Source organism: Poeciliopsis prolifica, unplaced genomic scaffold, assembly GCF_027474105.1.
Source record: "Poeciliopsis prolifica strain line A6 unplaced genomic scaffold, Auburn_PproV2 SCAFFOLD042, whole genome shotgun sequence".
NCBI classification, from domain to species: domain Eukaryota; kingdom Metazoa; phylum Chordata; class Actinopteri; order Cyprinodontiformes; family Poeciliidae; genus Poeciliopsis; species Poeciliopsis prolifica.
In genome coordinates this window covers 384,704-409,116 of record NW_026562417.1, presented here as the reverse complement: position 1 = coordinate 409,116, position 24,413 = coordinate 384,704, and the positions used below count along the sequence as shown (strand labels likewise).

At 43.1% G+C, this 24,413-nt stretch overlaps 2 protein-coding genes across 2 annotated transcripts; both read left to right on the top strand.

Moving 5' to 3' along the window:
* The first annotated feature begins 1,751 nt into the window (after positions 1-1,751).
* Positions 1,752-17,213, top strand: kdm5a (lysine (K)-specific demethylase 5A). The gene is made up of 28 exons (XM_055055767.1): positions 1,752-2,694; positions 3,627-3,704; positions 4,027-4,149; positions 4,286-4,456; positions 4,606-4,797; positions 4,997-5,075; positions 5,162-5,253; positions 5,349-5,507; positions 6,051-6,170; positions 6,281-6,439; positions 7,080-7,261; positions 7,692-7,854; positions 7,950-8,069; positions 8,153-8,347; positions 8,432-8,613; positions 8,695-8,819; positions 9,050-9,200; positions 9,746-9,866; positions 9,959-10,135; positions 10,707-10,885; positions 10,993-11,311; positions 11,573-12,133; positions 12,260-12,418; positions 12,638-12,766; positions 13,402-13,549; positions 13,645-13,865; positions 14,749-15,219; positions 16,271-17,213. Exons 1-28 carry the CDS (start codon positions 2,548-2,550, stop codon positions 16,541-16,543), a joined length of 5,196 nt encoding a protein of 1,731 aa, XP_054911742.1. The 5' UTR covers positions 1,752-2,547; the 3' UTR covers positions 16,544-17,213.
* A 551-nt stretch (positions 17,214-17,764) lies between these two features.
* On the top strand, positions 17,765-24,279 carry LOC129376222 (sodium- and chloride-dependent GABA transporter 2-like). The gene is made up of 15 exons (XM_055055766.1): positions 17,765-18,702; positions 18,802-18,972; positions 19,437-19,571; positions 19,815-19,955; positions 20,029-20,116; positions 20,205-20,337; positions 20,501-20,635; positions 21,234-21,337; positions 21,462-21,586; positions 21,945-22,057; positions 22,148-22,285; positions 22,766-22,868; positions 22,953-23,053; positions 23,147-23,317; positions 23,569-24,279. Exons 1-15 carry the CDS (start codon positions 18,696-18,698, stop codon positions 23,716-23,718), a joined length of 1,815 nt encoding a protein of 604 aa, XP_054911741.1. The 5' UTR covers positions 17,765-18,695; the 3' UTR covers positions 23,719-24,279.
* Positions 24,280-24,413: the final 134 nt, after the last annotated feature.

Below are 24,413 nucleotides of genomic sequence, written 5' to 3'. Positions count from 1 at the left end.
TTTTCCGCACTGGTGAGCTGGGTATCACTTCATGCTATTTTAACGGCAAGTAGCCGACCAAACGCATGCATTATCCTAAATCATTGCAGCAAGTTGGAAAACGCTGAGAAAATAGAACAGGAAAGATAATAAAACAAACCAAAAACATTGACATTTTTTCTTTTTTTAATCTGTCAAGGGTAAAGTGTAAAAATGCTTTTGGTATATTTCTTCTTCTAATCTCTCCATCACCAACTTGTTGGTTCCCCGCTATTTCAGAAGGTGCAAAAATACAAGTTCATTTTTCCATTTTAACATTTGGAATTTATATATATATATATAATTATTTATTATTAGGACCAAAACTCTGAAAGAAAAATAACTATTAAGGGAAATTAGTGCAAGTTTGACACCAGTTAATCGAGAATGGCGCTTTCCTGCCCCACCATAATCACACGTTTATCTAAAAAAAAAAAGAAAAAGAAACTGAGTCCAGATTGTAGTTTAAATAAGTCTTCAGTCTTCTCTGCAGCGAGTCACCAGCGCCGGCAAGGCAGTAGATTGCGCAGTCATCTCCATATGGGGCAGCACGTCGACCCGGCCAACAGCACAAACTACTACCTCAACCTGCGCCAGTTTTGGTCTGCGTCCGTGCGTAAAAGCGCACAAGAAACAAGGCGTGCCAAAAGAGCGAGACGATGTCGCACTCCGCAGATTTTAAGTATAATTAGACATGCTTAAATCCAACAAAAAAACAAAAAAAAGAAAGAAAGAGGGGGGGGGAAATAAATAAATCCTTGCACAAAAAGTACAGTCTGTGCTCAATGAGTTTTGACTCAAAATGTCTCGTATCCATGTCTACAAATCAATCATCCTTCCAAGGTCTTCGCCTTGCAGCTGCATCGAGAGTTTGATTTGTAGTCTGCATCAGACGAAGGTGGAAGAGGGGGGAGAGGAAGGGAGAGTTGGTTTAGCCCCACGTCCACGCGAACCTAAACGCCCAAATGCGACCAAAACCACGAAGACGTGACGACGAGTTTTCCCTCCGCATCCGCGGTGCGGCTGTGAATGGGCGGATGTGGCGGAGCGCTACTGGATGAAGTTGGCGGGGAACGTCACAGGTTTGAGGGCTGTGAGGAGGGGAGCAAGGGGGCGGGGCTTGTTGAGAGCCTCCAAACATCAGCCGGAAGACAAAACTGTCCGCGAGCGCCACCTGCTGGTCTCTTCTATGAAATACATCTGTTCTCCATGGGTTTATGAAATCCGATAGTTCTGTACCAGAACCTGAAAAGGTGATGTACATGTCAAACATTACAATTGGAAGAGAGAGAAAAATGACCGAGAGCTTCTATTAATTTGATAAAGTCAACTTTTCAGCATGACCAATATCTCTGCCTATTTTTTTTGTATTTATTTAAAATGTATTTATAATTGTAGCTTCTCTTAAAATTGCATTTCTTTAAAAGAAGGTAAAAGTGGAAGGATTTATGTTCCTAATCAGCTCCACTTGAGACTAATTTAGTTTTCTTTGTACTGCTAAAACAATATTCAGTTTTGCCTTGCCAATAATATATATATATATATATATATATATATATATATATATATATATATATATATATATATATATATATATATATAAACTGAATACTTTTTAAAGAAAGATCAGTTTGAACTTAAATTGATAAAATACCTTCATTTATATGTTTTTGTTCTCAACTTTGTCAGCACTAGCGCTCAAAGTGCTGTTTTTTCCGAGTTTCTCTGGAGGCATCACAACGGCTCTCTCTTCCTTGCTAGTGCTAGTTAGCATGTCTGCTAATGCAGCTATGTTACTCGTAGACGACGTTCATTTATGCGCAAACCTACCGCTCTTGAACATTATAAAAGCATAAAACAAACGTGTCTTTGCTTTCAAAATGTATGTTAATTTAACACGACTGTACAATAGAAGACTAGCTCGCTTAGGCGACTTTATTCGTCTGACGGCGATGTTAAGGTGCGCAACAGACAGCTAAAGCTAAGCTAGTACCGATTTAATTAGCTTCCTGCTTGTTGCCCCTATGAGTACGAGTTGTTGAACAGAGTGAATGCATCATCCTGCTACGCGAGCTTGCCGTTAGCGTCCAGTTTGGGTGGTATTCTTATGAAGAAGAACCAAAGCGTGAGCTCGGCGCTAATAACTTTGCCGGAAACGCAGAAACCCGAAGGAAGAAAGCGATGATAGCGTGTCGGACTGACCCTGCCATACGCCTCAGGTGAACACTTCCCGGCCTGGCCTAAGCCTCCTGTTTACGGAGGATGGGAGTACACTCATCACTAGCTGCTGCCTTCTCCTGTGTTTTGGATTTTCTCTCAAGCCTCACTATGAATCAAGACACGTCACTGCTATGTGATACATTTCTCATCGCGGGGAGATTTGCAGAATAATCATGGAACTTCCCCAAGAAGACGGTTGCTGTTAAATCATGAATCCTTGATGTCAACTCTTTTATTTTGAGCGCATTTGTTTGTTTTTTGTTTTGTTTTGTGTGTGTGAATGACTTGTTTCCCCGGATTCACTTCGACATGGCTGCGTTCGCCGAGTTCGTTCCCCCTCCCGAGTGCCCGGTGTTCGAGCCGAGTTGGGAGGAATTCTCGGATCCTTTAGGATTCATCAACAAGATCCGACCGATTGCAGAGAAAACGGGCATCTGCAAGATCAGACCTCCCCAGGTAAACTCTCCCATTTGAGCACGACAAAAGCCTTCTGTTTGAAATCTGCACGGGTTCATCCTTTGTGAGGATGTTAAAAAGTACGCAGCTGAGGTTTACTGTAGGCCTGCTTGAATTTTGTAACTCGGCTCCGAGTTGGCGACTCTAACAAAGGTCAAACGGAGCTTAATTTCTCAGCCCTTTGTGTCATGTTTTTTTTTTCATCTACTTTCGGTATTTTGTCGTGAAAACTGTTTCAAAAAGCTTCATACGGCCCCTGCATTTAATGCTTTGTTTTTGTTGTCCTGACGACTAAGTTGTCGATCAATAATGTCGATGGTGACATTGGAGGAAGTACAGGCCCTTAATGCTTATGTCAACTCTGAAATAGTGACAGCTCTTATTTGTGTGAGTAAAAAAATGGCTTTACATATGTTGAACCTGTTACTCCGGGATTTTACTTTTAATTTCATTAAATCTCAATCAAACATTCCAATAAAATGCACAGTGGGACACTTGTAAATTGGATTTTTAACTATTATTATAACAGGGTTTCCATTTACTATAAGTCTGGCGGGCCACCAGGCTTTACTTGTCCCCCCCACCAGGTTCAGCTAATTTAATTTTTTTTTTTTAATGTTTGCATTTTTTTTAAGAGGCTATAGTTGGTGTTCAGATATTAATCTCCCAATAACACAAAATTATCAAGTGATATTTTCATATTTCCTGTGAACGTTAAACATTTTGTAACTCATAAACATGACGGGCCGCTGGAGATGACTGACTGTCTGTTAGCAAGTTTTCTGGAGGAAACCTTGTATCTTAAAGGTTTTTTTTTTAATTAAATTTTTTAAAAATCATTGCTGCTTTGAGCATTCCAGTTTGGATTGTTTCCATTTCCTCATTTTTGAAGTAGTTCTGGGAGTACCTACTGTTTCTCTTCTGTCTGTCAGGACTGGCAGCCTCCATTTGCCTGTGACGTTCGCAACTTCCGCTTCACCCCCAGAGTGCAAAGACTCAATGAACTTGAGGTGAGTTGTTTTTTGTTGTTGTTGTTGTTGTTGTTGTTTAATTGGTTTTGCAAATTGAGGCTATATTTGGCCAGTTAGATGAAATCAAATTAGCTTTAATGTCCTTGCCAAATATAATGTTTGGCAGTGGCTGAGATGCTAAAGCTTACAGCCATTGATGGGAACATTTTGTGAAGATTTATACCGTCCTTGTTAAAATCCGGGCCAGCAGAAACACTCCGCTAAAACCTTTCATAACAAGCTGGACTTCTACACCAGTTTTACTTAAAACACTCACTCTTGCGTCTGTATTTCTAATCTCTCTCTCATTTTTTTTTTACAGGCACTCACTCGAGTAAAACTGAACTTTCTGGATCAGATAGCAAAGTTCTGGGAGCTGCAGGGGTCCAAGATTCGTTTCCCTCACGTAGAGAGAAAGATTTTGGACCTTTATCAGCTCAGCAAGGTGAAACCAGATTTTCTGCCCTTTTTAAGTAGATAGTTGTTGCTGCACTCAGCGGGTACAATGAACACAGCTAAAAGTTACCGGACACATTCAAATAACTTAATCTCCTTATGTTGCACGCTTGCGTCCCTTTCAGATTGTGTCATCTGAAGGCGGATTTGAGACGGTGTGTAAAGAGAAGAGATGGTCCAAAGTGGCGACTCGCATGGGCTTCCCACCGGGAAAAGGCACCGGTTCTCTTCTGCGTTCGCATTATGAGAGATTCCTTTACCCTTATGAGCTCTTCCAGTCTGGAGCTACCCTTACCGTAAGCGGTGCCCGTCGTTCTGCGGATGTAGTTTTGTTTAAAAGCACAAGCAGTCACGTTAAAGAAAAATCAGTTTGAACTTAAATTGATAAAATACCTTCATTTATATGTTTGTCTTTGATCCGTTTCTGCCTGTTGCTTTTAATCAGGGCATCCAGCGGCTGTATGATGAGGGAGCAGACGGCGAAGAAGTGGATGAGGGTGTCGGGGAGGAGGCGATAGAGGAAGAGGAGCAAGAAGAGGAGGACGAAAACGACAAGGAGAAAGACAAAGAGGGTGACGTGACTCAAACCAAAGATCTGCTTCCTTCAGAGAGGCGATCCAGACGACTAAAGTCGGAGGTAGGAGGCAAAGCGACAGTTTACATCAATCACAGAGACCAGTTGCAGAAAATCATGATCTCACTCATCCACTGTATGTTTGCTGCTCTTCCTTGTGAGGATAAAATGTAAATCCCTATACAGTACAAGTTTTACGAAGCTCCTGCCTTCCATCGGAATCCGTCTGTTTTACAGTTTTCTGCTGTTTTTGTCCCCACAGAGGGAAAATAAGGAGCCTAAAAGCCTCAAAATCTTCGGAACAAGTCCCAAGATGGTCGGATTGGAGATTGTGTCAGCTGGTGAATTAGGTTTTATTTATTTTTAAATTCAACTTGCAAACATCAGGCGGACTCATCCGTTTGTGCACTGCTCTCGTTCTATGTAGACGATGGATTCATTAAGAAGCAGCGGCATCTCAAAGCCCAGGCCTTTGCCATTAAGATGAGACCACGCAAGGAGACTCTGGAGGTCAACTTTGTAAGAGTTTCAGTCGTCTTTGCTCCAAATCTGAGTCTTGCTTTTTTGAGCTGTGACAGTCTTTATATCCCCTGTGCTCTCTTTACTTCCCCCAGATTGATCTTTATTTCTGCCTGGTGTGCGGACGAGGCGACGAGGAAGACAGGCTGCTGCTGTGTGACGGCTGTGACGACAGCTACCACACTTTCTGCCTCATTCCACCCCTGCAGGAGGTGCCCAAAGGAGACTGGAGGTGCCCAAAGTGTGTCGCTGAGGTAGGCCGCGGGTCACCTGACAAGTTCAAACCTCCATCCAGACAGTATGGATTGTTTTTTTAATGCTCTCTGGCTACTTTAGAAAAAGCCCTGATGCAATTATGAATAAATGATTTAATCGCATGATGAATTAAAACCACTTCATTGAGTTCCATATGCATGACTATTGTTTTCCTTAAGAACAATTTTGTTTACAAAGACTTTATGATTCATTTTATTTGTTGTTTCTGCTGTTTTATTTATTTTGAATATTAAAATGTCTTCCAGTTATTTAAAATTTATCGATCTTTGAGAATGGTTTTTATCATTATCATGCCATTTCCATTATATTACTTGAAAAATGGTCTAAAAACAACATTATCATTTATCGCAATAACTTCTTGGGCAATTTATCATCCAGCAAAATGTCTTTTTCTTTTCATTCAACTTCTTTTTTCAGACTAGATCCAAATAAGATTTGAGCCAGTTTTGTGTGTCAAAACCGTAATGTCTTCTGTTGTATATTTTGTTTCAAATTCATGCGCAGTTCTTTTTTCCTCACAGGAGTGCAGTAAGCCCCGAGAGGCTTTTGGCTTTGAGCAGGCTGTGAGGGAGTACACTCTGCAGAGTTTTGGTGAAATGGCCGACCACTTTAAGTCCGACTATTTCAACATGCCAGTTCACGTGAGTCGAACAAACTTTGTGAGTTACTGTGACCCATTGGTGAGAAAATGGAGTCACGGCGGTTTGCACCTCAATCTGAAAGCTCAACAAAGTTCTCCGCGTGTTACTAGATGGTTCCGACAGAGTTGGTCGAGAAGGAGTTCTGGCGCCTGGTCAGCAGTATCGAGGAGGACGTTATCGTAGAGTACGGCGCTGACATCAGCTCCAAGGACGTGGGCAGTGGTTTTCCTATAAAGGACGGCAAGAGGAGGCTTCTGGGAGATGAAGAGGTGAGAACACTCATACGTCTCACATGGCCGTGTTCTTTGAATTATGTAATTAATATGTTTCAGTTGCTATTTGAAAAAAAAAACATCCCTGACCTGTTTAACAAAACCTGCTGAAATATTCATTCTTAGCCACTAGGCGGCAGTAACGTCAACAATAAACACATGTAAACACTATAACTTGTTTCACTGTCATACATTTTTTGATCAAATTAGTTTCAATTTCAAAATAACTAATGGAAATATCAAGAAGCATATTTCAATGTAATCCAGTTAATGAAGTAAAATTCTGGTTTATTTTAAGGCATTGCATCACTATAAGCTGTTGTGCTTAAACAAAAATGGAATCTGTTTTTCCTCTTAGGTTATATGTTCAAGTTTGTTAATTTCTCATCCTGTTACATTAATTATTATTGTATAATGTTAATCAATTATGATGAAAAAATGTATAATTGTAATAATGCCACCTTGCTAAAATAAGTCATTTCTAAGTAGTTTTTTTTTTTTTGCTCAAAACATCTTTTGGAAAGAAAAAGATTGATTGTTTTTTTTTTTTTTCTAAATCACTTTGGGGAAAACAGGGAAAAAGTGACTATGTATTTTGACCCACTAGTAAAGAAACCCTCGTTTCCTCTTCTCACAGGAATACGCAAACTCGGGCTGGAACTTGAACAACATGCCAGTACTGGAGCAGTCCGTTCTCACACACATTAATGTTGACATATCAGGCATGAAGGTGCCCTGGCTGTACGTGGGCATGTGTTTCTCCTCGTTCTGCTGGCACATCGAGGACCACTGGAGCTACTCTATCAATTTCCTTCACTGGTGAGAGATTTTTGATTTAGAGGTGCCCGTTATTGCATTGGAGCGGTGTTTCTGAGGGGAGATGCTTTCAAATTAAGTAAAAAAAAAAATTTATGATTAAAAGTCAAAAGTTTGAGCTTGGAAACATGTATGAATGCATAATCGGCAGATAAATCGACTTCGATTGCAGTGAGTACTTTCTAAGTCATTTTCAAAAATAAACATAATGGGAAATAAAATAGCTCCTTGTGGAACACCTTTAGATATCTTTTGTGGTGTTTATGAATTGCTTTTGACGACAATGCAGTTGTTCAACCTCATTGGCTGTCTGGAAATCTCAATGTGTGTTCAAAATGCAAGCAATATATGTTCTATTAACTATATGTTTTTTTTCTCTCGTTTTGTTTTTTTATTATTATTAATCTGTTGCTTTCCTTTGTCTTTCCTCCAGGGGAGAACCCAAAACCTGGTATGGAGTGCCGGCCTCTGCAGCAGAGAAACTGGAGGCTGTCATGAAAAAGCTGGCTCCAGAGCTTTTTGACTCTCAGCCAGACCTCCTGCATCAGCTGGTCACCATCATGAATCCGAACGTCCTCATGGATCACGGCGTCCCAGTAAGTAACCCAAACATCTGAAGTCTAAATATTTGACTCGGTGAGGTGTCTGAGTCGTCTCGTGTGAATAAAAAAAAAAAAATCTCTTACTCCAGGTCTACCGAACCAATCAGTGTGCAGGGGAGTTCGTGGTGACCTTCCCGAGGGCCTACCACAGCGGCTTCAACCAGGGCTACAACTTTGCAGAAGCTGTGAACTTCTGCACCGCAGACTGGGTTAGGAAAACAAGAACTCCTCTTGTACGTTTTATTTCCATTCATTGTTTGGAGAAGCGCTTACCTCCTCTCTGCTTTCTTAGCTGCCGTTGGGTCGTCAGTGTGTCGCCCACTACCGCCGCCTCCACCGTTACTGCGTCTTCTCCCACGAGGAGCTCTTGTGCAAAATGGCGGCCGATCCCGAGAACCTTGACGTGGAGCTGGCGGCGGCCGTCTTCAAAGAAATGGACAATATGATAGAGGAGGAAACGAAACTGAGGCAGGCTGTCCAGGAGATGGTGAGTCTTTTCTTTCTGGTTAGCTGAACGCTAATCGTCAGACATGAATGCAATCATCGTCTGCTCTGTTATCTCTCCTCAAAGGGAGTGCTCTCATCGGAGCAGGAGGTTTTCGAACTCCTTCCAGACGACGAGCGCCAGTGCTACAAGTGTAAGACGACGTGTTTCCTGTCTGCGCTGACATGTTCCTGCAGCCCGGATAGGCTCGTCTGTCTCCATCACGCTAAGGATCTCTGCGACTGTCCCCTCGGCAGCAAGTGTCTCCGGTTAGATCCTCTTTTGGGCTCATGATGGGTTTTGTGGAACTTCAGCTTAATGGGTAATTGTGCGTAACTGGTTTCTTTCAGGTACCGTTATGATCTGGAGGAGTTTCCGTCCATGCTGTACGGCGTGAAGACGCGGGCCCAGTCCTATGACACCTGGGCCAAGCGGGTCGCAGAGGCTTTAGCAGCAGACCAGAAAAACAAGAAAGGTAGACCTGAATTCAGCTGTAAAAACACATCCACACGATAATAAAATGAATATTCTAGAGTCTAGAAAAGACTGGAATTTCAATGTTTCTCGTAGAACAGGAAACTTCCTGGAATATTTTTATATGTATAAAAAAATGAGCTAAAATCTTTGGTGTGTGAGAGTGTAATTAACACCAGTGAACTTCTTTCTAGACTGATTGGTTTCCCACTCCTTCTTCCTCTGTGGTAGATCTAATAGAGCTCAAGGTTTTGCTGGAGGACGCCGAGGACAGGAAGTATCCCGAGAACACTTTGTTCCGCCACCTGAGGGAGATGGTGAAGGAGGCAGAGACGTGTTCCTCTGTGGCCCAGCTGCTGCTCAGCCGCAAGCAAAGGCACAGGTTGGTTCCCAGCAGGGCTCCAAAATGGCAAAGGTTGAGAAAACTCAAGTCTAAAGTCTGAAGATCATGAGAATCACTGAAAACTATTTGTTTTCATTTCTAGTCTTTATTCCGTCCACCCTCTCGTCTGTCCATACAGAAGATGATTAGAGCCACTGAAACAAACAAACAAAAAATCTTAAATCTTCTTGGTATTTTGTTCTCAGAACATTAAAATCAGACTTTTTTTCCGGCTGTCCTAATTCCGTGCTATATTCTCTTTCCCTTTTTCTTCCTTCCCCGCAGTTTATTTTCTTTGCTGGTTCTTTTACTTTGTAGTCACTAAAAACATCTGCCATTCCCTCAGAGTGAAACTTTGTATTCATACTTTCATGCTAATGGAATCCATCAGTAAAGATGTTTCTGTATAATCACATCTACTTTGATTAGTCACATTTGTATCAAGAAAGTGCTGCGTTGTTGACTTTTTTCTTCTTTTTTTTATCTCGTGTTATGCATTCATCTACTTTTAATGAGAACCGGGAGTTTTCTCTATGTTTTTGCAGCAGCCGCCTTCGTTCTGACAGTAGCCGCAACCGCACCAAGCTGACTGTGGACGAGCTCAAAGCTTTCGTGGAGCAGCTCTTCCGGCTGCCCTGCATCATCAGCCAGGCGCGACAAGTGAAAGTTAGTCTTAAATCCTCTAAACTTCCTCCTTCTCATTCAGCACCATCGAGCACCTTTTGGATATGTTTTCTTAATGCTCTCCGTGTCTCCAGGAGTTACTGGAAACGGTGGAGGACTTCCACGAGCGAGCCCAGGTGGCTCTGTCCGACGAGATGCCCGACTCCTCCAAGCTGCAGGAGCTTTTGGACCTAGGAAGTGGCCTGGATGTGGAGCTTCCTGAGCTGCCCAAGCTAAAGCAGGAGCTGCAGCAGGCCCGCTGGCTTGATGAGGTGGGCTGGTGGTGCTAATGTTTTGTTTTTTGCCTTTAGTGACATTTTATTTCCTGTCTTAACATTATTTGAGAATGTTGCAAAAGGAAAGTATGACAGAGAGAGAGGAAATACATACGGCAAAGGTCACCAGATCAGAAATCGAACCTGTGACTGCGGCGTCGAGGACTAAGGCCTCTTTATATGGGTTGTGCTTAACCCCTGGTGTTGCTAATCATTAATGTGGCATATACTGCTTGGAGTAGGGTTTGATTCTGTCACAGGGTATCAATGCATCCTAAAAAAAGTCTTATATTTGTCTTATATAAAACTATGGCTTTCAATTTAACAAATATAAACCCAAACTTAACTTATGGCTCCAGCAACATCGTTCGACAATACGATGAATTTAATAAAAAATTTTTTTTTAAAAGTCTGTCAAGAGAAATATCTTCATCTTGTAGCCCTCTGTCCCAAATAGCATAATTGCTTGCTAGCGGTGACAGAGTCGCACAATACTTGTGTAACCTAAAACAAACTAAGCCGGTTTTTAAAATTTTTTGCTTCTTCTGTCATCTTTCTGAAACCGAAGGTCCGTGGCACCCTTGCTGAGCCGCACCGCGTCACTCTGGAGTTAATGAAGCGGCTGATAGACTCTGGAGTTGGCTTAGCGCCGCATCACGCTGTGGAGAAAGCAATGGCAGAGCTACAGGAAGTCCTCACCATCTCAGAGAGATGGGAGGATAAAGCACGGGCCTGTCTGCAGGCGAGGTAACGATTTCCATCCTAAAATACTGATGAATTCCTGATGTTCGGATGTTGAAGCGAAGTGATGTGGAACACCGCCTCCCTGCCTGCGTGTCCTCTTGTAAACGCAGGCCTCGCCACAGCATGGTGACACTGGAGAGCATTGTGCTGGAGGCAAGGAACATCCCAGCGTATCTGCCTAATGTTCTGGCCCTGGAAGAGGCCCTGCAAAAGGCCAAGGACTGGACCTCTAAGGTAGAGGCCATCCACAGTGGAAGCAGCTACGCCTACCTGGAGCAGCTGGAGAGCCTGCTGGCCAGAGGCCGCTCCATCCCCGTGCGGCTCGATCCGCTCGGACAAGTGGAGTCTCAGGTGGCCTCGGCTCGAGCCTGGAGGGAGCGAACTGCCCGCACCTTCCTCAAGAAGAACTCCACCTACACTCTGCTGCAGGTAGGGAAACCCTGGGATTCCCTATCTTAACTTTGTCACATATCTGTTTAGAGTGAGGAGTGGAAGAAAAATTGCCTGGATTTATTTATTCCTCATACAGAGTTCTCAGCAAAAATGATCAATATTTTGATATTTTTCTCAGTCTATTTCTGACTCAGTAATTGCAGTTTGAAAGTATAAACCATAAAAAGCAGGTTACATCCAGTGTGATTATGAGGTAGGAAATAAAATATCCCCTTATTTATTTTTTATTTTTTGAAGGTTCTTAGTCCTCGTGTGGACATCGGCATGTACAGCAACAGCAAGAGCAAGAGGAAGCGCGTCAAGGAGCTCATGGAGAAGGAGCGGAGCGGCTACGACCCCGACGCCCTCAGCGACCTGGAGGAAAGCCCGGAGGAGGCCCGAGACCCCTCGGCCGTGGTGGCCGCCTTCAAAGCCAAGGAGCAGAAGGAAGTGGAGGCCATCCACTCGCTCCGTGCCGCCAACTTAGCCAAGATGGCCATGGCGGACCACATAGAGGAAGTCAAGTTCTGCCTGTGCCGGAAGACGGCCAGCGGCTTCATGCTGCAGTGCGAGCTGTGTAAGGACTGGTTCCATGGCGCCTGCGTCCCTCTGCCCAAGACGGGGACTCAGAAGAAAGTGGGCGTCAGCTGGCAGAGCAACAGCAAAGACTCCAAGTTCCTGTGTCCGCTGTGCCAGAGGTCGAGGAGGCCGAGACTGGAGACCATCCTGTCCCTGTTGGTCTCTCTGCAGAAGCTGCCGGTGCGTCTGCCGGAAGGAGAGGCGCTGCAGTGTTTAACGGAGCGGGCTATGAGCTGGCAGGTATTCACGCCAAACTCTTCTCCTTCTATGTTTTTCTTGTTTTTCTTCTCTTTTTTTTTTTTTTTTTTTCTTTTTAGTGTTTGCTTTCAGATTAACTTGCTTCTTTTCGCCCGATTGCCTTTTCAGGATCGAGCACGTCAAGCTCTGGCTACCGAGGAGCTGTCCTCAGCTCTGGCGAAGCTTTCCGTGCTCAGCCAGCGCATGGTGGAGCAGGCGGCGAGGGAGAAAACCGAGAAGATCATCAACGCCGAGCTGCTGAAAGCGGCCGCCAACCCTGACCTGCAGGTGAGCCTTTGAAACCCTTTAACGTTTGTGAAGAAGGCGCCGCTGTTTGGTTAAGCTTTTTAACTAAAACCAATAAATAAAATAGAAATAAAAACCAAAACCATAAATGAAATCCATTCAGAAAATAATAATTGTCAGAATGGAAGTTATTGACCTGATCCAGCTGAGTTTCCCAGTGTTGAGCTGAAACCAGACACTGTAACCTTCTCCGTTCTGCAGGGTCACATCCAGACCTTTCAGCAGTCCGGCTTCAGCAGAGCGGCTTCACCGCGGCCGTCTGTGGACTACGATGACGAGGAAACGGATTCAGACGAGGACATCAGGGAGACTTATGGTTACGACATGAAGGTAAGTGAGGGGTGGAAGATTTTCTATACAGCCTGAAAAGGTCTGGAATGTAATCTCAGTATATTCCAGTCGTGGAAAAGTATGGAAAAAGAAAATAAGATATGTACTTATTTTCTTGGTCTGGAGATACAAGAGACATTTGTATTTCCAGACCGTATATAAAGTCTAGATGTGTTGTTTACTTTCTTGTGTGTTTTCTTCTTTCAATCCTTCCTTCCTTTATTGTTCCTGTCTTTCTCTCTCTGTCTTGCTCCTTGTAAGCAAGACAGAGAGAAAAAGGCTGAATCTTTTTCTTTATTTCTTTATTTTTGTTTCTTCATCACTGTTTCTTTTTAAAAAGAAGGAAATAAGTTTCTTTATTTATTCCTTTGTTTCTTTCTTCCTTTTACTTTCTACCTTTAATTCTTTTTTTCCTTCATTTCCTCCTCTTTCTTTTTTTCCTTGTTGTTACAGGCCGGTTCTATTTTTTTTTACCGTTAATTTACTTAAAACTCCATAACTTAAAATGAACAGGAAGGAGTGAAAACTTAATTGTAATCAATTAATTGTGTAATTTGTGGAAAGCATGTCAGAATCCCAAGTTGCCTTCTGTTGGTCCCAAAGTTCCTCTGTAATTGTGACGTGTGCTTGTCCAGGACCCGGGTGAGGTCAAACCCTACCTGTTTTGCGATGAAGAGATCCCCGTGAAGTCTGAGGAGGTGGTCAGTCACATGTGGCCCGCCGCCACGCCTTCATTCTGCGCCGAACACGCCTACTCGTCAGCTTCCAAGTCCTGTGTGCAAAGTGAGTGCACGCTTTTTTTTTTCTTATCTTTCTACACACATTTCCCTTATATTCAGATGCCTAGTTTGTCTTACTTCCAAATATTTTGCACTCAGACCTCGGCACACCCAGAAAGCAACCGCGGAAGACCCCTCTTGTCCCCCGGAGCCTGGAGCCCCCAGTGCTGGAACTGTCCCTGCAGGCTAAAGCGCAGCTGGAGGACTTGATGATGCTGGGAGACCTGCTGGAGGTGTCCCTGGATGAGACCCAGCACATCTGGAGGATTTTGCAAGCCACGCACCCTCCCTCTGAGGAGAGATTCTTGCAGGTCATGGAGGTAAGGGAGAGCATCGATTGTGCAACTAGTTGCAACATCTTGAAAATGGAAGAACAGCGGAGGAGAGTGCGGGGGTTGTTTGTGAACGAATTGAAATGCTTTGTGTGCATTTCCATACGTCTTCAGCTATAAATGCATGATACATTTTCAGATTTTTATTCAGGCTGAAACGATTAATGGAATGAATCGTTATTAATCAGCGAGTGAAATAATTGTCAACTAATTTAGTAATCGATTAATTGTGAACTGAAGTATCCAGACTCTAAAAGGGGTCATTTGTTGAAAGAGCAACGCAGTCGGGGAAGTAAATCAACCTAAACTGTACAACAAATATATTCAGTTTGTATGATCTGTCAATATAGTCTAAAGAAAAAAAAAACTCAGTTTCAAATTTTGTAAAAAAATAATAAAATCTCATATTAATCATATTTTGCTAACCGTTTATTCATCCAAAAAATATTCAATATACTAATATAAAGGTTTTTTTTTGTTTTTTGCTGGGGATGCATCCTTTCCTATGAATGGTAAAATATATTTTTTTATTTGTTATCCAAAAATGTAATTGGTTTTTCGCGTCTTTCAGTTTATTTGCAATTTTGTGTATAAAGTCTGCAGAACATTGCAAATTTTTATATATATACAATGAATCAATTGTCAGAATAGTTAATTACTAAAATAATGATTAGTTTGCTGCTCTAATTTTTATTAGTAAAACATTTTGAAATATCTATGATACTTTTCTATGTTATAATTATGATCTGTGTTCTGTTGGCTGGTCAGAACATAGAACCCAAATAAACTACTGTAGGGGCGTGGCTACTTCTGCAAGTCAAACTTTGGCAAAATATTTAAGGGTTTTTTTCCCTCCATTGCTTTTTTTCAGCCTGACAACTCGCTGCTGGAGAAGCCGCTCAAAATCAAATTTAAAGATTCCGAGAAAAAGCGAAAGCGGAAGCTGGAGAGAGCCGAGCAGCACCACATGCTGATGGCCGCCGCCGGCGGCGCGGCCGCCGCCATGGGAGACATGAGGCTGCAGAAGTCCAAGGAGCTGAAACGGGTCGGGCTGGAGCTCGGCCTCAGCGGCAAGCCCAAGAAGAAGAAGCTGAAGCTCAACCTGGAAAAGAACCGGGAGATGAAACAGCTGGCCAAGCGGTTGGTCAAGGAGGAAAAGGAGAGGAAGAGGAAGGAGAAGGCAGCCGCGAAAGCCGAGGCCATCAAGGACGTCCTGGAGAAGAGGAAGGAGAAGAAGATCCTCGATATCCCGTCCAAATACGATTGGTCGGGCGCCGAGGACTCCAACGATGAGAATGCGGTGTGCGCGGCGAAGAACTGCCAGAGGCCGTGTAAAGACAAGGTGAGGACAAGGTCACTTCCCTCGCTGTGGATCCAGACCCGTCCTGCTGAGAAAGTGGCACAACTGAGAAACATAGATGATTGATAGACGGGGAGCTCAGAGGGCAGACAGGGCAGGCTCAATAAAACCGAAGTTCTGCTTATGAATACAAACGCCTTCAATAAATATTGCCATCCAAGAATTTATGAAAAGTAGGTCATTTAAGTTCTGTACTTCCTAGTGTTCTGTTTCTCCCTCCTTGTTTTCTGTCATGTCTTTGTTTTCTTTCTTTGCTGTCTTGTTTTCTTCCTCTTGTTTTCGTTTAGTCTTCTCTTCAGTTTTTTTCTTTCTCTCTTGTTTTCTTTCTCAAGAAAGAAAACTTCTTGTTTCTCTCATTATGTCCTGTTTTCTTCCTTTCAAAGACTATGTGAAGCATCATCTTTTATTTTTGGTTTCTTTTGGGGCGTTAGGCACAAATACATTAGTCAAAAATCTGTCTTAATAAATTCATTGGGTCTGGGATACAGTGGATAACATCAACTTACAGTCTCAAAGTAGACTTTATGTACACTGCGAACATCTCTGTGATTGTCTTTGATCAGTAGTGGAGGAACGGATGTAAATATGCAGCTCACATCTTGTCCAGATGACGTCTCTTATGTTTCCAACGAGTTATTTTGTATCTGTGGAAACTTGGTGTATTCAAAGCTGTAACACCTCTTAGATATTTCTATGCTTAATCACGCCTAAATTAAATAATCAGTTCCACAGCAGTCACGCAGTCATCACAGTCACAGAACTATGACCTGGATAATTCAGTCAGCTGCCCAATTTCACCAAATGACACTGACATAACAGCTGATGGCATCACTGGAACACCTTAAAGAGAGTCACACATTACATATTAACATGTCCCATTGATGCGGTCCATTTAATAGTTTTCTTCAAGTTAACCAATGGCCAGTCTCTGCTCTCTGTGTCCACCCGGCAGCACATGCTGGGAGAAAAATTTTTTCTTTTATTTCCTCCTTTTTAAAATTTTTATCCTAACTGCGTTTCCGTTCGTCTCCAGGTGGACTGGGTGCAGTGCGACGGCGGCTGCGACGAGTGGTTCCACCAGGTCTGCGTGGGCGTGTCGTGCGAAATGGCGGAAAACGAGGACTACATTTGCGTGGACTGCTCTGAGAAGGCGACGGGCGCAGTCGACGGAGCGGCCCTGGAAGACGTGGCGGGGGAGAGCATCGTGGTCTTGTCTCCGTGTGGCGCTGTGGCTCCGTGGTCCGCCGCGTCCCTCTTAAACCCGGCGGCTTCACACCAACAACATGAGCCTCGGCAGAACAGCTAGCGCTAAAACTGGGGCGCTCACAACTAGAAGAACTCTGCGTAGAGGCTTGTTCGGAGGATTTCTGGTACCGTATGGATTATGAAGCTCAAGAAATGATGAATTCTCCGTGGCTTAATAAGAAAATACTTCTCTCTGACCTCTGACATGTGGTGATGCTCCCCCTGTTGAAGGTATCGGTCTACAACAACACTTCCTCCCTTAACCTTCCAGCAGCCCTAAGAGAGGTCGAGTGGACCCCACCTGCGCTTTTAGGATTTTTCTTTTTTTTTTTTTTTTTTTTTCTTGTGGTTTCAGGAACTGAGGGAGCAGTGATATCTGCTGCGCTCTTCCGGAACATGGCGCTGACACTTCAGGAGGGTTAAATAGTTCTCTGGTTTTATTCATTTACAGTGACACACTCACATATTTCCTCAGGCTGCTTGGTTTAGTCGGAAGAGATGAACATGTTCCCAACCCTGGGACATTATGTCCTGCTCACTGTTGCCCTTTGACTAAAAAAGAAAAAAAAAACATCTCAGTTTGTAGGACTCAAGACTAGGAGGAAACAAAATAAAAATGGTTAAAATGTAGTGGGAATTATTTATATTGTATATAACTTTTAAACAGTTAAAAATGGTTTGTGGCTTTCTGTTTTCTCACCTTTTAATAAACGATTCCTAGTCAAATCGTACACATTTGCGTTCCTCTTTCTGCACCTCCATCGTTGCCAGTGTGAAATATGACAGTATCAATGGTTTGTGGTTTGTTTGCGCCAAAAATAATTGTAAAGACACTAAATTATGTCAGAGGTCACAACCTATCTGCATGGACACAAGCAAGTTATTTCTTTCATACCTTCAGTAACTTCAAAATACTAATAGTTAAAATAAAAGTTGCGTAGAGCCGTAAATGTCATTTTTTGAGAGAACACAACATGCAATTTTAGATGCATATCTACTGTAGGAAATAGTTTGTTTAAAGATCCATGCTTTTTTTCCCCCTCTGTTTTTAGGATTTTAAAATAAAGATAAACATAAATTTTAGTCAAAAGAAAATGGATCTTTTTTGTCTGTGGGATGGAAAATGGTGCAAGCAAATTTGAAAAGCACTTAGTTTTTCAGGTTGATGACAAGCAAAATGGATTTAAATGCATCTTTCTGGCACTTTTAGTGACATTCTTTGTGAAACTTCAATCTAGATATTGCAGGAGTAAACTGAAAAACTGTTAAAAATCCTGATTTTCATAACTAAATTTGAAAATGACGGCTGGTTCTTTTTCATTTGCACATCCCTGTTCCAGCAGTACGACGAACTAAAACTTTAAAGCCAGAGCGACAATGGATTTGTTTAGATAAAATCATATTCATGCGTTAAAAAACCTCTAGATTCAATTGAGAACCGAGAATTAGACCAAGCATGAACTATGTTTCCTATCAGCTGAAGACACAAAACGAGTCCCTAGATTGAGACAAAGCTATTTGGACTTGAGTTGTCTCATAAAATCCCTGGAAGTTACCTTGAAGATGCTCTCAGCTGTGAGACTGCAGGTAATTTAAAATCTCTGTTTCATCCAACAGCAGGAGGACAGGATTGTGGGGGGGCGGAGCCTGATGCTTGTGCCGGCGCCGACTCATCCGAGTCCAATCCGGCGGAAACTGACCTCAGCTGCTTCTGTCCCCCTCCGTGTGAGCGGCTTTACCTCTGTCAATGTACGGAAAAGGAGGAGTCGTGCGCCGCATCAATGTAATAAACAATAAGGATGGCTAACCTTCATGTCGCCATCCTTCACCAGTTCCTGTCTCAGCTGGGTTAGAACGCGGTCATTCTCTGCAAATTTCCCTCATCTTCAATTTCTTTCATAACACGTTTACTCAGCAGAGGTGCGCTGCAGCTGAAACAGACACAGGAGATCGGGCGGGTCAAAGGTCGCCCTGTCTGACTCTTATGTTGCACCTTATTTTAACTGTCGAGACGTGGGCGGCGATGTACTTTACACCCAAAGGGGGCAGACGAAGGGGAAAGAGAGCGTAAGGCCAGCCTTGGGTTTAGCGTTACAAAGCCCCGCCCCCCGCTCCTTTTCCCAGCCACGTTAAATACTAAAACTTTCAGCTTTTCTGGATAAAGATCTTCAAACGCCCTCAACCCCCAGAGACGCTTCAGAGGCAACGGCGCGATGAAAGGTCGGCGTTCTTTTATTATTATTTGATTTTTTTTTTTTCCCTTTCCTATTTTTCCAACCTGAATCAGATATTCTCCGTTGGTTTCTGTCCGTCTCACAGGGGCAAACGGCAGCGACCGCGTCAAGGATGTGCTTCCAGCCTCGGAGGAGAAGATGGAAGAGCGGGGTCAGTGGGGCAACAAGCTGGAGTTCGTCCTGTCGGTGGCCGGCTCTATCATCGGCCTGGGCAACATGTGGCGCTTCCCCTACCTGTGCTATAAGAACGGAGGAGGTGAGTAGAGATACCTACTGCACAATGCGGGCTTTGCGAAAAGGTTAAAGGTCAACAGCTGGCATAGAAACTTGGTTGAAGAAGGGCAAATTTTCCACCTTCGTTTAAGAAATTGTTGGTTGAGATTGTTGGTGTAGCTGTCGAACTGGACACCGCGTCCCCCCGAGCCACTCACGCCCCTCCTGTCTCTGTCCCTCCACGGGGCAGCAGGAAGGGTCAGAGTTCAGGATAAAGCGGGGTCAGACAGCTGTTGTTGCCCCTCGCTTTCACAGCAGCTGCTCCCGCAGAGAGCCGGAAATTTGAGCACACCCAAAGTTTTGTAGAGGGGAAAAAAACAATGTAACCTCTAACCTTCCTTCTTTTTTTTTTTTTTAATACATAAAGTTTCTGTACAAAGACAACATTGCAACATTAAGGCAATGTGTGCAATAAATAATCCAGCTCCTCCTGTCTGCTACGCTCAGGTGCGTTTCTAATCCCGTACCTGATCTTCCTGTTCACCTGCGGCGTTCCCGTCTTTTTCCTGGAGGTCGCGTTGGGTCAGTACACCAGCCAGGGAGGAATCACCTGCTGGAGAAAAATCAGTCCCCTGTTCGAAGGTAAGGAAAGAGCGAGAAACTTCCCTACGATTTTCTCAGATTACAGTCACAAAATAAAGTTTATTTAATTGGGACTTCATGTAATGCAAATATGTCTCTACAAGCTCTGCATGTCTGGATTCTTTGCCCATCTGTGAACAATCTTTTTTTTTAGATATGTTCTAGACTTCCAATTCTTTCAATTTCTAGCCCTGGACTTTGACTGGACCATTCTAGACATTTACGTAATTGTCCTTTCCGCAGGTCTTGGCTACGGTACTCAGGTGATTGTGACTCTGCTGAACTTCTACTACATCATTGTCCTTGCCTGGGGGATTTTCTACCTCTACTACTCCTTTTCTTGGGACCTGCCTTGGTCGTCCTGCAACAACACATGGAACACCGGTAAGGAATGTGTGGAAAACCGTCTCGAATGCTCCATTCATAGCATCGAGTTCCCATCATTTCCCCCTCGCAGAAAACTGCGTCGAGTTCCAGAGGAGAAACGCCTCCGTCGCCGACGAGGTCAACCTGAACACGACTTCTCCTGTCATGGAGTTCTGGGAGTGAGTAGTCGAGCTGCTGCTTCCGGGTCCATTCCGGAAGATACTCTCTCGTCGATTGTTTCTCATTCAAATATGCCCGACCGCGCAGGAGGAGAGCGCTGAGGATCTCCTCCGGCATCGACCAAATGGGCTCTCTGAACTGGGACATGGCGCTGTGTCTGCTCGTCGCCTGGGTCATGTGCTACTTCTGCATCTGGAAGGGGGTGAAATCCACAGGAAAGGTGGGTCGGGAACAGAAAATGAAAACTGTCCCAATCTGAACTCGATTACAAGACGCAGATGTGCCTTTGGGGGTCTGGGAGGCACATCAAGGGAAACATCTGCTGTTTGTTTTGGAAGGATTTGTGTTTGCGTGTCTCTTACTCGTGTCCCTCGCCGATATAGGTGGTCTACTTCACTGCGACCTTTCCTTATCTGATGCTGGTTGTGCTGTTAGTCAGAGGACTCACTCTGCCTGGTGCCGGGATTGGCATTCAGTTCTATCTGTACCCCGATCTGGGTCGACTGGCTGATCCACAGGTACGGTTCGAGAAAGAAATGTGTCATTAATCCGTTTGAAAAGCCCTCCAGTCAAATTGAGAAAAGCCAGCGAAGGGCAGAAAAGTCCAGACTTTCCATGATTCTCAGCTGGGAAGCAAAGATTCTGCTGAGACCAGATTAGTAAGGCTTGTTTTAAGGCGTAATTAAAACAAGCCTTGAGATGTTTTGTTGTGCTCTTTGGTGTCAGTTGCTAAATTTTGTTTTTATTTCTTCTGGGATCATTTTTGAGCCACTCTGTTAGTAGCATAACTCACATTTTAGATATTTTACTTAGTGTCAAACGTTAAGGGAAAAAAAAATCAGATGAAGAGTTTCCTCTTCATTGGTCATCAATAAAAGAATATTGATTTTTCTAATGTAAAAATCTATTACAGTTAGAACAAATATTTTATTACGTTTTTATCAATTTAGTGTGAAATAATGTGGGTTTGAATTCAATCAAATCAAAATTTTTAAATGTTTTTCTTTTTCTACCAAAAAGTATAGGTTCGGTCAAGCTGCTGATAATAATTTATGTTTAAGATAAGTTCATGCTCCACTGAATATCTGTTGCACATTAAAATGAAATTGATGATAGGTGTGGATGGACGCCGGGACCCAGATCTTCTTCTCCTATGCCATCTGCCTCGGCTCCTTGACCGCGCTGGGGAGCTACAACAAATATAACAACAACTGCTACCGGTGACTCAACTTACACTAAAATTTCTTTCATAAATTCTGCAGCAAATGTCCTTATTTCCTATCCCAAGCGTGTTGTTGCTGTGAAGATTTTTGATGATGCAAACGTGTGTATGTGTGTTGGCAGAGATTGCATGGCTCTGTGCTTCCTGAACAGCAGCACCAGCTTCGTGGCAGGCTTTGCCATCTTCTCCATCCTGGGCTTCATGTCCTACGAGCAAAATGTTCCCATCTCCGAAGTGGCAGAGTCCGGTGAGACTAGAAACAGCACCGGAGCATCGACGAGTGTTTCGTTCTGCGCTTCGGCCACAGTGAACTCTCCACGGACTTAACAAGTTTGCAACCACAAATTAAACATAGAGTTTTCCACATTTTCAAAATTCTTCACAAACAAAACTCTGAAACAATAGGTGTTTTAATAGGTGTTTCACTCTGATGAAATCTAATTCAAGCCATTGCCTTCATAGTTCACCTATTTGTTCTGCCTGTGTAGAAGACCAAGGACCACTCCATTTTTTTCTACTCCACATTTGTGCACTCCTGTTGTTTTGCATGAAATCTCAACAAAAAGTGAAAGATGTCTGAGTACGTTTTTCTGTCTTTTGAAAAGGACCCGGCCTGGCCTTCATCGCCTACCCTCGGGCCGTCTCCATGATGCCCTTCTCTCCCTTGTGGGCCGCGCTCTTCTTCGTCATGATAGTTTTTCTGGGTCTGGACAGCCAGGTAGGCAACTTTGCACCTTTTTCTGCCGCCGTGACAAAAAGGGGCTCCTCAGTTTCCTGCATCCTTACTGATAGTTTGGTTATTTAACAGTTTGTGTGCGTGGAAAGCCTGGTAACGGCCATCGTTGACATGTACCCCACTGTGTTCCGCCGCAAGAATCGCAGGGAACTGTTCCTGTTAGGGGTGGTCCTCTTCTCTTTCCTGATGGGCCTCATCATGCTGATGGAGGTAGGGGTGTGGCTAACAATATCTGTAAATATGACTATATTCTTTACTTTTTAAGTCTTAAACTGCTATATTTTAAAGGGTAATTATTGTATAAAATGTACTTTTTTAAATCTTTACATCATATTATAATGTTGTTCTCTCATCAAAAACATACCCTGGGGTGTTGCTTTGGTTCTTTCATACGGGTTTGAGGAATCTTTGAATCTCCCATGACTCACCCACTCCTTCAGACTAGTCAGCAGCAATTAGCAGACACCTGGTGGAACTGTACATCAGCTGAGTTCACTACACGAGCTACTTCTCAGGGCCACGGTGGTTAAAACGTTGTTAAAGGGTTGAAAGCGGAGCAATGTTGCGATGACTTCCTGAAGACGGGAGTTTCAGAAAAAGCAGGAGATTCTTACTGCGGCGATGAGGGGAAATCCATTGACATTGACATTTATTGCAAATGAGGTCCCCTGCGGCTTTATTTATTTCCAGGGAGGAATGTATGTTTTCCAGCTGTTCGATTACTATGCAGCCAGCGGGATGTGTCTTCTCCTCATGTCCATCTTTGAAACCGTCTGTATCGCCTGGGTTTATGGTAAGCAACCAACAAACTGGTCTATGGAGACCCCATGCTTGGAGATTTAACGTCCTGTGTTGCGACGTGCGTCCTTCATCGCAGGTGCAGACCGTTTCTACGACAACATTGAGGATATGATTGGCTACCGCCCGGGACCTTACATCAAGTACTGCTGGTTGTTCTTCACCCCGGCCACGTGCATTGTGAGGATCATTGCTGAGGAAACTTTTAAATTGCGGGGATTTTTCGATTTTCCAGCATAACATTTGAAATTCTTGTCTTTTTTGCCTGTACAGGGGACATTTGCGTTCTCCCTCATAAAATACACTCCTCTGAAGTACAACAACGTGTACGTGTATCCATGGTGGGGATACTTCATAGGCTGGCTGCTTGCCCTTTCCTCCATGGTGTGCATTCCTTTTTGGATGGCTTACAAGATCAGCACTACACAGGGAACACTCAAAGAGGTATGCAAGTCCTCCTGATGTGTTTATCTTAAGATTAAACTAACTCGAAAGTGTCTTGCAAAAGTAATTGCGCTCTTTTTACAAATAAAAATCTGAAAAAGTGACAAGCGTGTGACAAGCTTTTTTCCCTCTTCTTTGCAGAACTAGGAAAAAATGTCCTCATACATCTTTGTAAGATAGCCAAAGATTCTCAGTTGTTTCTAAGTTGTCATTTTATGTTTCACTTGATTTATTTATTGATTTATCTGCAGCGCATCCAGACACTCGTCACACCATCCGATGATTTACCTAAAACCAAAAGGGAGCAGGAGAGGCTACTGGCTATCTTTGTTCCCGAGGACGACGCGACCGCAACGACTAACGGCTACTTTCCTGTGACAGAGAGAGATTCGACCTTATAGGCACTTCGTAAGCACCTTGTCTTAAGGAGAAATAACGAAGAAAATCAAAGAGTTCTTTGCTCCTCCTCACAAATGCAGAACCATTAAGAAGAAGAAGGGGGGATAAAAAGTCACCATCTTTACCCGAAATCATGACTAAAATGAAGTTAAGGTCTCAGAAGATGCAGAGCAAGTTCAGCGCTGGGTTTGGTGTACTTGTTCACCAACAAAAAAAATAGGGGTGAAAATAATTTTTTAAAAGCAGTGTGCCATTTTTAAACTATTTAAGTTTAAAGAAATATTAACAGCATATTGGATTGAAAAAGTAAACATCATAATGTTCTTTTATATTAGGTAATCTTTAGATCTTTTATCTCATTTAATGAATGCTTGCAGAAGTCATTCGGCGGTATTTAAAGTATTTAGAGTTAGTCTATTATGCTTTGTTGTAGAAATGGGAATAAACACAAATATAAAGTAGCTATAGACATGAACTGTAGCTTTGTTTTTATAACATGCTAACTGTACAAAAAAATGTGAATTATGTAAGTATGGTGTTAAATAAACTTGTCTTTGACTGTTTCTTTTTTCTTTTTGTAAATGTTCGTTATATTTTTGGAAAACAAAAATCCTCTTTTTATTTTCAGCCACGATAAAACCAGGTTTTCCTTTTCATCGTCATCAGCAAAGGGGCTTTTCTGGCTGCTGTTCTCCCT